Source organism: Ceratosolen solmsi, unplaced genomic scaffold (assembly GCF_000503995.2).
Source record: "Ceratosolen solmsi marchali unplaced genomic scaffold, CerSol_1.0 scaffold11, whole genome shotgun sequence".
Classification (NCBI taxonomy): Eukaryota; Metazoa; Arthropoda; class Insecta; order Hymenoptera; family Agaonidae; genus Ceratosolen; species Ceratosolen solmsi.
The window spans coordinates 2,581,119-2,594,968 of NW_011948416.1; the positions used below are offsets into that span (position 1 = coordinate 2,581,119).

A 13,850-nucleotide genomic window follows, 5' to 3' on the forward strand; every position below is an offset into this window, starting at 1 on the left:
TACACAAAAATATATTGTATTAGCATTCTTTAAATACATAATATAATAAAAAAGACAATCGTGTATTACATATTATTTGTATTCATGAGATTATATGTTATCAATTTAAATAACACGTTTTATAAATTAAATAAGTCCTTTCCTGATAAAATTGATTTTTAATGTATGAATGAGAATATGTGTTATCATGTAAAATTATGGTTTTATTTGGCAAAAGAATTATTTATTTCTCTTTCGTATAAATGAGGACTACCAAGATTTTCTTCTAGTTGTTATTTCATCCATTCCAGTGCAACACTTCTTTAAGCGGAATCATGAGGAAATATTTAATGTATTTCAATCTAATATTAGGTAACTTACATTTCTTTTTAGCCATTTTCAAAATTCCTAATACATAAATGATGATATATATATATTGTTGACTTTGTTAGCAAAATTATATATAAACTATACTACATTCTAATTTAATAACTTAATAATTACCAAATTAGTCCTGAAATACAATAATGATAACTGTTAAGATTAAATATTTTTTGTTAAAAGTAATTATTTCATGAAAAATCATAATAAATCTGCAAGTATATCAATATTTCATTACTTAAATTATTGTTGCAAGGCATTTAATGAAAATCTTACCAATATATCATTTCTCATCTTCATAATATTATTTACAATTTTCTAATTACATAAATAAGCTATTAAAAATATTTATTTGTCTAAACAGCAATTTTAGTTATAAAGACTTATGCGAATGACATAAATAAAGTTCTCTCTGAATGTAAAAAACCTTATACATTTGTTCTTCTTGGAGCTACGGTAAGTAGTACATTAATATAATAATATTACTTTTCAATCTTTAAAAGTAAATAGAGACAAAGGTTACAGAAATTAAATTAAATTATTAAAAATTAAATAGAAATAATAAACGTAACAAGCAATGCATAGATTTAGAATTTCGAATAAAAAATTTTTTTTCTATTAAATTTATATTCTTAATACAACACGAAAATTCAAAATATATTAAAAATTATAAAGAAATTTGAAACTGCACATAAACGCTTTTCATTGGTAACATAAAATACTTATTCCCATAAATCTCATTCCTATACAATATAATCCTTATAAGTTCTAGAAAATTAGATTATTACTTTTAAGAAAAATTGATAATCAAATTTTAAAGCAAATTGTTTTTATTTTTAAATTTTTATGTCCAATTAAAGATCATTTTGTTTTAGATATTTTTTGATATTTTATGTGGACTAAATGAAAAACATGTAATTAGGTAAATATTTAACTGAGAAACGTCACTTGGAAAGACAGACGTTTAAATATATAAATGCTTTATACGAAGAATTAAAGAACATTTTTAAATTTCTAAGCTTCTGAAAATTTATTACTCGTTACATTGAATTATATTTCATTTCAAACAAATTAACATGCATGCATGAAGTATTATATCAAAGTATGCATTTCTTTTAATAATCAAATTAATTTCATTGCTTCTAATGAAAGCAATAAGATGGATTTTTTAAAACTATAAATACAGTTGAATACATTATCTAATTGAATATCTAAAATTGAAGAATTAAATAATATATAAATATATATATACATATATATATATATATATATATATATATATATATATATATATATTATTTCTATGATAATTGATATATAGTAAGTAATAATAGTATATTTTGTACAAATCATTTCCCTAAAATTAAATAATAATTAAATTAAAATTAGCCAGGTAAACTTACTAAATAATAATAATTATTTAATATAATTAGTAAACTGTAATGAATATAATATATGGTATTAAACAGTTTTTACAAATAATTATAATTTTTACATAATTTTTAAAGAAGAGTGAAGGAAATGTAAAAAAAAGTTATTTAAAAATTCAATTACATTATGCTGCCAATGGCTAAGCTCATAATCATTTGTATACAATAACATTAAATCAATATTGTATTTATGATTTTAATTGAAAATATTGTAAATACTTCATTATTTGATTATACATATTTTAATATTGTGTATATAATTATAATTCTATTTTGGTTTTCTTTTAATACGTATATTAATTGTTGAATATCACAAATACTTTTTTACCAATATTAATTGATTTAGATTTCATAATTATTCCCTCCAGATAAGAAAATTATAAAGCAAATAGCAAAATCAATATACACGGAAGTAGATAATTACAATAAATATAATTATATTTCATTAATGGAACGTCTAAAAGTGATGAAATATTTTCTTAAATACCGTTATTTCTACGTAATTTCATAATTATAAAATTAATTTTACCAATTGAATTTTTATTCCTGTTTAATAAAATATGAATAAAATATATTTAATATGGCTGATAAATATTATTTATTTTATTTTTATAACTTATTATTAATATTTTCAAATAATCTTGTGTTAAAATTATTTCTATAATTCTAAATAGAAATTTTAATTTGATTATAAATGAATTTTAACAAGATTTTTAAAAAATCTTGTATTATGTTTACTGGATACATTAATTACAATATAAGAGAATAAAATCATTGAGAAAAGAATGAATCATAATAAAATATAATTGAAGCAGCAATGTTATTTTGATCATTATAGGGAGATTTATCAAAGCGTGAAATCTATCCAGCGCTGTGGTATTTGTACCAACATGGATTCCTACCACCAAAACTGAAGATTTTGGGCTTTTCGCCTATACCAACCAGCATCGATAGTCTAAAAGCCAATGTCGCCCCATTCGTTAATATTCGACCCGAGGATACGGAATTGTACAATAAATTCTGGAGGATAAATTATTATATTCAAGGCTCGAAAAATAACGATTTGGATTACGATAGGATCAATAAGCAAATTGAGAAATGGGAGAACAATGACAAGGGCAATCGAATATTCTACATGGCAATCCCACCGTCCGTATTCGCGATGGCAGCTTCGCAAATTAAAAGAGCCTGCATGTCTCCAAAGTAAGTATCTTCCATAAAATGATTAATATAAAAAGGCAGCTTTTTTTAATAATTTTTTGTTTTGTTTTTATTTTCGTTTTTGTTTTTGTTTTTCTTTTTATTTTCGTTTTTGTTTTTGTTTTTCTTTTTATTTTCGTTTTTGTTTTTGTTTTTCTTTTTATTTTCGTTTTTGTTTTTGTTTTTCTTTTTATTTTCGTTTTTGTTTTTGTTTTTCTTTTTATTTTCGTTTTTGTTTTTGTTTTTCTTTTTATTTTCGTTTTTGTTTTTGTTTTTCTTTTTATTTTCGTTTTTGTTTTTGTTTTTCTTTTTATTTTCGTTTTTGTTTTTGTTTTTCTTTTTATTTTCGTTTTTGTTTTTGTTTTTCTTTTTATTTTCGTTTTTGTTTTTGTTTTTCTTTTTATTTTCGTTTTTGTTTTTGTTTTTCTTTTTATTTTCGTTTTTGTTTTTGTTTTTCTTTTTATTTTCGTTTTTGTTTTTGTTTTTCTTTTTATTTTCGTTTTTGTTTTTGTTTTTCTTTTTATTTTCGTTTTTGTTTTTGTTTTTCTTTTTATTTTCGTTTTTGTTTTTGTTTTTCTTTTTATTTTCGTTTTTGTTTTTGTTTTTCTTTTTATTTTCGTTTTTGTTTTTGTTTTTCTTTTTATTTTCGTTTTTGTTTTTGTTTTTCTTTTTATTTTCGTTTTTGTTTTTGTTTTTCTTTTTATTTTCGTTTTTGTTTTTGTTTTTCTTTTTATTTTCGTTTTTGTTTTTGTTTTTCTTTTTATTTTCGTTTTTGTTTTTGTTTTTCTTTTTATTTTCGTTTTTGTTTTTGTTTTTCTTTTTATTTTCGTTTTTGTTTTTGTTTTTCTTTTTATTTTCGTTTTTGTTTTTGTTTTTCTTTTTATTTTCGTTTTTGTTTTTGTTTTTTTTTTTTTTCTTTTTTAATATAAAATCCAATACCAATATGTGCGTTATTTTGTCATCCAGGGGAATAACAAGAATAGTCGTGGAAAAGCCTTTCGGCAAGGACTCTAAAAGTTCGCAAATGCTCTCCGATCACTTGAGTTCACTTTTCATGGAGGAACAAATTTACCGTATGGATCACTTTCTTGGTATAGAGATGAACCAGAACCTCCTCGCTCTGAGATTTGCCAATAAAATCTTCGAGCCAACTTGGAACCATAAACATATTGCCGCGGTTAAGATCGACTTTAAAGAAAACTTTGGCGTCGAGGGTAGAGGCGCCTATTTCGACAAATATGGAATGATCAGGGACGTTGTGCAGAATCACCTGTTGCAAGTTGTTTCGCTCCTGGCCATAGAGCGGCCCAAATCTGTTCATTCGACTGACGTTAGGTAAATGTTCCATCTATTTTATCAATGCAATAATAATGAATCATTAACTTCGACTAATAGCGTTAAATTTTTTATTATTTAATATTCGCAGGGATGCAAAGGTGGAGTTTTTGAAGAAAGTAGATCCAATACTTTTGAAAGACGTTGTTATCGGGCAATATGTCGGCAATCCAAGCTCGAACGATCCTCGCGAAAGATTAGGTTATTTGGATGATCCATCTGTGCCCCAAGGTTCTATAACATCGACCTTCTCTCTAACCGTGTTGAAGGTGAGAAATGAACGATGGTCGGGGGTGCCTTTCATAATCAGAGCTGGAAAAGGTTAGCACTAACTGATAATACTCTTTCTAATCTCAACGATTCAATTTAATTAACGATTTATTTGCAAATATTTTGTGTTGTAAATATTTTGTATATTTATATGAAAGCGTGACCTGTACTTTCATTGTGAAAATGAAAACTCGTAGACAACAATATCCAAATACAATTTTAGTTTATCAATGCCGACACTACTCTTATGTAATATAAATTACGTAGGAAAAAATTTTTGTACTTAGCTTTATTTAAGTAAATTTTTAAATCACTAAAATTATTATATACTAGTACACATCTAGCACTAATAATTATTATTAATCATTATTACAATGATTAATCATTATTTATAATATTTTATGTATAATATTTATAATATAATAATTGTATAATACATATAAAGTTATATAAAAAAAAAAAAAAAAAAAAAAAAAGATATTTTATATATATGATAGTTATTAATGGCATTTTATCTTCATGATAGTTTATCCAAAATTACAATAAATAAGAAGGTATGGTTATATGTTTGTATTTGAATTTCAATTTGCTATAATCTATTTTATTTATATAACGGGAAAAATAAGATTCGATTGAAAAAAAAAATCATTTTTTTAAGTCTTTATGCTTAATAAAGCAATTTCTTTGTTTCTTTTAACAAATAGGAAAATTGAAATAACATTCAATACAATGATATAGTAATATAGATAATATTTCATTATTTATTGAAAAAATGAATTTTCAATGGTCTAAATTATAATTTGAAATACTTAATGGTTGCATGTATCAAACAATAATTAAGTAAATTTTTAAGGATTGGCTAAAAATGTAACTGAAATAATAATTCAATATAAAAATGTCACTAACGACATTTTCAATGGACAACTATCGAGAAACGAATTAGTCATACAAATAGTAAGGAATAATAAGATGCAACTGAAAATTATGTCAAAAACTCCCGGAATGTCGAGCAATCTTGAAAAAATAGAAATTAATTTTGATTACAGTAAAGAATTTAAGGTAAGATTTATAAAAATATTTTATCTTATACATTCTTTGGAATAAAGATGTTTTTGTGAATTTTTTCAAAACTTAATTTGCTCTTTAATAAAAAAAAAAAAAAAAAAAAAAAAAAAAAAAAATTTTGAACATAACAGAGTACTAAGAATGTCTTGTGAATACTTTTTTAAAGTTCTACATAACGTATTTCATTAACACACGAATGAAAAAAAATAATAAATTTGCATTTGCATTTTTAATTTATTTAAATTTAAAAATTGCAGAATAAAGATATTCCTCAAGCTTATTCCAATCTGCTATTGGATGTATTTTCTGGCTCGCAAAAATATTTTGTTCGTACTGATGAACTGAAGGAGGCCTGGAGGATTTTTACTCCCATATTACATCAAATTGAAAACAAAAAGATTCGGCCAATTCAGTACAAGTAAGGAAACGCACTATCTCTAATCCAATAACATTAATTTCATTGTTTAATCGATTATACATTATCGGATCTGAAGTGCTCTTTCTTTTTATTTAACAAAATACAAAATATTACGATGAAATTATGAAAGTGAAAAACACTGAGACTAAATGTTACTAATTAAATATATTATTCGTAACGAGCGGATAAATGTAAATTAACCCATACAATTTCGATAACATATTATATTACAATTATGACTTTTTATTTACTCACAAATATAATGTAATTTTCAGATATGGTTCAACTGGACCAGCGGAAGCTGATGTAATAGAAAGGAGATATAACTTTTTATAAGATTGTTTTTAAACGGAATGAATTTATGAACTTTGAAGCTTTGGCAGAATCAAATTATGAAAATTTTTAACCATAAGTTCTTTTAAATTTCTAACACTTAGATATAGATAAATTATGTACAAATTATTTAATTTTAATTCTTCTTCAAAACTCGCCACTAGATTATTTTATGCAATTTATGCATTACATTATGCTATGATATCTGTTAAAATAATAAGGTAAAATTGTTATTACTTTAATAAGCGTCGTATGTCGTAGTCTAATTATCTTAACAATATTGCTTTTTAGCATAATACAATAAAAACTTAAATCAATATTTAAAACTCACTTCACTAACCATCACTGTTCATTAAAATTAAAAATCTCAAGGACATTACTATTGTTATATATTTATCGTTAAATAAATATTTAATCATTGTAACTTTCATACAATTAATAAACGTCATTTTTATCGATATTAATGCGCCAATGAATTTAATATATCTAATATATTTTTCATTTATATAGTTATTAAAGATCGTGTAATTAAATTTTTTAAATTGATGTGGAAGGCTTCTTGTATGTATGGCTTATAGTAAAATAGAAAATGTACAAATCAAAATATAGAAGACATAATCCGTCTATCCTTCATTAATACTCTAATTAATAGTTAGCTTAGGGTAACATTTAATTATATTTGTAATATGAAAATTACATTTGAAAATGGGTTTAGGGCTTTTCAACGAAATGTAAAGTTATCATTGAAACAGAATTTAATGAGCATATTACGAAAGAGATTATTTCTAGGAAATTATATCATGAATTTCTTCGAGCTACGACGGCATATATTAAATATTTTTAAAATAATTTAATAACCAAAATATTATACGAATTTGTTATATAATAAAAAAAAAAAAAAAAAAAAAAAAAAAAAAAAAAAAAAAAAAAAAAAAAAAAAAAGCATAACAATGTATAAGGACTTTTATATTCATAAACCCCTACAAATAAAAAGAAAGATTCTATTAATACCGTTAAGAATTTAACGATATCTTATTTATAGTTTATAAAATGGGGAAAAAAGGAGAATCAATTTCTTTTTTCCTGAGCTTATTTTGCATGTGTTTATGAGCATAAATTGCGTAAGATGGGTACTGCGCATGCGTTAACGGCAGCTAAATTCTCCTTATAAACTGCAGTGCCGAACGGGATAGGGCAAAGTAATTAAAGGGAAGAGGCTAGTTTAACCTCAAATGTTAATCAGTGTGTATTCGTCAAAGATATTTTTTTCGCTTCATTTTCTCAAATCATCTCTTTTCCAGTGACCTTATATTATTATAATATTTCTAATAAAAAGAAATATATATATATATATATATATACATACATATATATATATATATATATATATATATATGTATATATATATATATTTTTTTTTTTTTTAAAATGAATAATGAAATAAGTAGTCTGGAAGATATAAGAATCATTAGAAATGATAACTCGGAAGAGAACAGAGATAATCCTCATAAAGATACTTTAGAAATGAAAATATCTACATGGATGATGCTCTATGCAAATTTAGAGACTTCAGAATATAGAGCAAAAATGAGAGACGTTTGCATTAGCATCGCGGAAGCTTTGCGCAAAGAAAACATTATAGTCGCGGATCATGGTTCCTTTAGCTCTAAATTTGCTTCATCTTCTCCTTATCATTATTTTTTAACCCTGATTAACGTTTTGCAAGATACGCACAGTCAGATATTTTCCGTATCTTTTCACGAAATAATAGATTATACATTGGGAGAAATAGTGGATAGCTTACATCTATGCAACGATGTAGAACTGTCATGGATCGTCACCGAGTACATGCTTGCTGCTCAAGATCCAAAAATGACAATAATTTGTGATGCATGCGTCGATTTTCAAATAGAATATGAACTTCCGTTTGATATCATTCTTACGGTTATGGAGGGATCCTCCTATCGATTCCACAATTCAAAAGTATCAATTCTTAAGTATTATAACGATAAAATAAGAATTATCGTCTCTAATGCCGATATGAGGCACATTCAATGGAAATCTCAAACACAAGGGTAAATAAGATTTATGCGCATGCTTTTTTTTTCTCTATCGAATCAATATTTAATCGATTAATCCAAATTTATGTATGATCAGAATTTGGGTATCACCTTTATTACCGCTTCTCCCAGACATTACAGACCCCAGTGATGGGGAATCGATTACAAATTTTAAGAACGATTTCATAGATTATTTAAGCCAATACGAGCAGCCCGAAGTATTTGGATGGATAGCTCTAGTTCAAAGAGCCGATTGCTCTGCTATAAATGTTGCTTTTATAGCCTCTGTTCCCGGATATCACGATAATTTATCTTTGAATAAATGGGGCTATAATAAATTGGAAACGGTATTAGCGAATCATGTTACTACCTCGCCTAACTCCCAAAATTGGCCAATTATCGCTCATTCTTCGTGCCTAGGAGTTTATGGCAACAATTATGATTATTGGTTAGCAAATATCGTTAAAGCTATGTCTAACGAAAAGAATTCATCGGATATTAAACCGGATATTAAAATTATTTATCCATCACAAAAGAATGTTAATGAGAGCATCTACGACAAGTCAAATACAAAGCTATTTCATTGCAAAGATACATATTTACAAGAACTCTGGATGAGCGATTATATGTAGTAGGTATAATATAAGTAACTTTTTTAAAAATATATATCATCTATGCCCGGATGTATTATAGTCCTATGAAAAAATGGTTTAACAAAGTCGACGCACTAATTTAATTTTTATCCTTATGCTAGTAGAATAATCATATTGCATTCAATCAAATTTAGTATTTTAAAATAGACACCTGTTAAAATCCTTTGATTTTTATTACTTATATTATTTAACATTTAATATAGAGTATATTTTTATGATGAAATTAAAGATGGTGTAATTAATTTTTATCAATAGTCAGTGGAAATCGGAAAAGACATGTAGATCGCTTGCCATGCCTCAATTAAGATGTTATACTAGAATTTCACCCGATGAAACTGAAATATCTTGGTTTCTCTTAACGAGTTGCAATCTGACTAAAAGTAGTTGGGGTAAATTGCTAGACAACGAAAGAGGTTTAAAGATAAGTAATTACGAAGCAGGGGTTTTGTTTCTCCCCAAAATAGTAGTAAGTAAAACAAACATTATTTCCAAATTTCTGTAGCATTCTGTAATATGAGTTTTACTAATCTTATAATGTTGACATTAATTACGATAATTAATATTGCTAATGAAGCGTATTAAATTTTTATTAATATTACGCATCATCAGTAAACACTGTTTATTTAGCATTATCAAAAAAATAAAATATTCTACTATCAGTAAATATATTGCTTAAATTTCATTCATAGATCAAACAAACAAGTTTTCCAATAAAAGAAACTAACTCTTTGGAAATACCAGTATTTTTGCTACCTTATGATGTACCGTTGACTAAGTATGAACCAGATGACAATCCTTTCTTTACAAGTGACCCAAATTTTGTAGTTAGTACTGAATCGATCAGAAAACGGATTAATACTGAATCCAATGACATTAAAGACTTTTTTACACAATTTCTTTCTAAATAATTTTATATTTAATACTCTATAAATGAATCGTAATTAGCATCCAATAATGCGTTATATAAAATGTATTTTATAAACTATTAAATAGTCAATTTATAATTTCTTGTGAAATATGAATTATGTTGTATAATTAAGTTTAAATAAAATTTATAAAATTGCATATCATTATTTTATTTGAAAACTATGAATGAAAATGATTGAAAATTTCAATAAATCTGCTTTTTATTCATTCATTTTATTCAGTCCAGTAAGCTCACATAGTATATAATTTACTCGATTATTATCTACATCTATATCACTTGATATGATTTATTAAATAATTCCAACAGAATATTCCATTTATAATAAACACATTGATATGTTAATTTTAATAAAGTAATTTCACAAATGTATTGCTTTAGTGTAATTTTGTATGTCTTTAATATTTCTAACTGAGTGATATATAATAATTAATATCTTCTTAACGATAAAAGTAAATATAGGTGCATAAAATATTAGTTCGGAAATAAGTTATCGATCGCTTACATTAAAATTATATAAATTAGTTGACCGTAATTCTAAAAAATTTGGAAAAAAATTTTGAATTTAAAATTGTTTTATATGCGATGTTACTGCGTCATGTCATCTAATATTATTATTTTCTTGCATAATAGTACTGATAAAAGTGTTTGAAAAACCATAAAATTTAATTAAATATTAACTAAAATATAATAAACATTGCTATAAAATAAATGTAAACTCCACGTAGAAAATTCGTTGTAAGAAAAGTGTTGGCTACGGTGAACTTAAATATTAAAAGATATTAAACATATATTAACAATATATATATATATATATATATATATATATATATATTTTTTTTTTTTTTTTTTTTTTTTTTTTTAACAACAATAAATTGAATTAAACTGTAAATATTTGTATTTTCGTTTATTACTTTGGTGTTAGTTAATAAGTTTTGAAGTTGAAAGATCTACAGGTTAACCGCGCTATAAGAAGTAGTATAAATCGGGAAATATTCTACATAAGACCTTGATTTTTATAAAGAATCTAGAGAAGTTTAGAATGAAATTGTAGTCTCATAGAAACGTCAAGCGAACGTAAAAGTGAAATAAAATTCAATCTAAAGCAATTAATTCAGGCGCTAACACAGAAACGCGATAGAAAAGCAGAATGTTTGATCCCCGGTTTTTTCCTGGGTTCCTCTAAGCTTGTTTCCTGGCCGAATATCAGTACGACCACTGTGCCCAACACTATTATCATTTTTATTCTGAATACTTTCAATTGGTGGACGGACCTCTATCTAGAAATTGATCCGATACATGACCTAATTGAGCCGTATCCCAGCAACTTTAACATTTCTTGTAATAATGATGACGCTTATGTCAATTACGTAGTCATTCGCGACTATTCTCTTGGGCATACTTACGTTTAGAATTTTATCGCAATAAATTTACTATATATTTGTTATCGTAATCATTTTTATAATAATTATGTTGATTATTATTTTATTTATCTAATAATAGAAAAAAATAGATAAATTAGTGTACAAGGGTGAGAGAAATGGAAGGACAGAGTAAGAGCGATGGAAAGAGTAAATAAATTTTTACTAATTACATCATGAAATTGGCTAACATATCTTTTTTACAAGCTTGCAAAAATTAGTTCTTTAATTTAGAATTTCCATAGTTGTAGTACAACTAATTTTATAGAAAATTTTCGTTCAATAGTTTCCTGACTTATGCTTTAAAAATAATCGCTAAATATTACTTTGAATAATAAACATAAACTTATTTATATAAATTCAGCTTTTAATTTCAATGATTACCATTAAATTATTTGAAAAATATAAACATTTATTTTTTATACAAATTTATGGTATGTTGTAGGTTTCAAATTTGCAGTGATACATTGGCTTCAATCTGTGTCGATTTGTTTCAAATGTTAATTATTAATTAAAACGTAATTGATAATTTATTAATATACAGTGTAAAAAAAAAAAAGAATAAAAAATCTCCATTATACATTCAAGTAATTTCGAAATTAAACTACGTAAGTAAAATATCATAATATTTGAAAATAAAATATAAAAACAAATTCAATTACATTTAAATTAATCATTTTAATATTATATTTCTTGATATAGTTTTTTTTTTTTTTTTTTTTTTTTAAATAATTTAATAATAAATTAAGTATATCTATTGTTTAAATACATATAAATAAAATTTTTTATAAAATTGTTAATTATAAAATAATATTAGGAATATAACTTTTATATATATTATCTAATCCACTCAAAAGAGATAATAAAGAAATCTAAATTATTGTAAATTTAAACAAATGTAGAATTTGGTAATTGCTAATGTTTTAATAAAGATAAATTTACTTTATTTATATATATATGAATTTGGATAAAACATTAACGTAATTTAATACTATTAGCGTTTAATATTCATAATGTGTTAATGAAAAAAATCAATTATTATGATGTATTCTATAATATTATGTGCTATAATTTTGTGATCAATTAATTAAAAATATCAATTAATGTAAATGATGCATTTACGTGAAACAAACAATCAAATTTGAAAAAAAAATTTTATTCGCTAATTTCTATTTATAGAATATAAATAAATTTTTAAATATTTCTATATGCAACGCAAATCAATGAGTATAACTAAAATATATAAATAATTTACGTTTAAATACTGAAGAGCGTAATACTAACAAAGATATATTTTGTACGAAGTATTTTCTATAAAGTAAACATAAAATATAAAATGGAAGCATTTTTATCATTATAAAACGAAACTTTTACTTTGAATATTATTTCTTCTATAAGGTAACTTCAACATACGGCTTCAATGAATTAATACATAATTAAAATATGTTAAAAAATCTAAACAGTTTTAATTGTTAACTAATTAATAAGTATAAATTTTTTGCTTGCAGATATAGATAACTTTCATATTATGATTTTCCAATTGACTATTATCTATAAATAAATAAAGTTTCTGTAAATTATTGTTTACAATGCATTTGAATTGTAAAATTTGAAAAGTTTAAAAAATAATTTTTTTTTATAAAACGGTATTCTGTAATTGTTGCTTCAAATTATGTTAAAACAAAGGAATCTTATTAGACTCCAACTACGCGTGTTAAACGTGTTAAACGATAAAAATATATTATATCAGAAAGTAAATAATTTTAATAAAACCGTATTTATAGTGAATAACTAACGAGTAATATTTATATTACGGATAAGGTTAACCTTTCTTTAATATATTTTAAATATTAATTTAATTTCTCTCACTCTCTCTCACTCTCTCTCTCTCTTTCTCTATCGGTCTACATCCGCCCTCTTTCAATATATTGACAGGAGAATAGACAGACTGTATAAAGAATAAATATCAATAATCAATCGAGCTTAACAAGTAAATGATAATTTTACATAAAATGAGTGTCACTATTAAAATAGATATCACTATTGAGAATAATAATAGTGCAAGTAGCATGTAGATATTATAACCAATTAAAACATAAGTATTTGTTAATCGCGAGAATTATAGTTACAATGTAACGAGATCGTGAATATTAATATGGTAATTAATGATTGCTCTCTAAATGGTGACTATGGCAACTGATAATAAGCTGCTGCTGATAGGGAAGGAAAAAAAAGCTTAGAAACAATTGTTCGGATATGTGTCTCTCTTGGCGATAGCTCTTTGAGATAATAATGCTGGGAAACATGAGCCCCCGAATTTGGAAAACCGAACGTTCAGGCGCTACTAGCCGCTGAGGAGTCGACGAGCCTCCACCCGGGA

The 13,850-nt window shown here is 24.5% G+C and overlaps 2 protein-coding genes across 2 annotated transcripts; both read left to right on the forward strand.

Moving 5' to 3' along the window:
- The first annotated feature begins 252 nt into the window (after positions 1 to 252).
- LOC105359169 (glucose-6-phosphate 1-dehydrogenase-like) lies at positions 253 to 6,516 on the forward strand. The gene is made up of 8 exons (XM_011495674.1): positions 253 to 351; positions 725 to 816; positions 2,629 to 2,993; positions 3,957 to 4,325; positions 4,417 to 4,646; positions 5,449 to 5,654; positions 5,918 to 6,078; positions 6,354 to 6,516. Exons 1-8 carry the CDS (start codon positions 315 to 317, stop codon positions 6,412 to 6,414), a joined length of 1,521 nt encoding a protein of 506 aa, XP_011493976.1. The 5' UTR covers positions 253 to 314; the 3' UTR covers positions 6,415 to 6,516.
- Positions 6,517 to 7,839: 1,323 nt separating this feature from the next.
- Positions 7,840 to 10,069, forward strand: LOC105359170 (probable tyrosyl-DNA phosphodiesterase). The gene is made up of 4 exons (XM_011495676.1): positions 7,840 to 8,486; positions 8,569 to 9,102; positions 9,380 to 9,590; positions 9,814 to 10,069. The coding sequence occupies exons 1-4, from the start codon at positions 7,840 to 7,842 to the stop codon at positions 10,030 to 10,032; spliced, it is 1,611 nt and encodes a 536-aa protein (XP_011493978.1). The 3' UTR covers positions 10,033 to 10,069.
- The last annotated feature ends 3,781 nt before the right edge of the window (positions 10,070 to 13,850 follow it).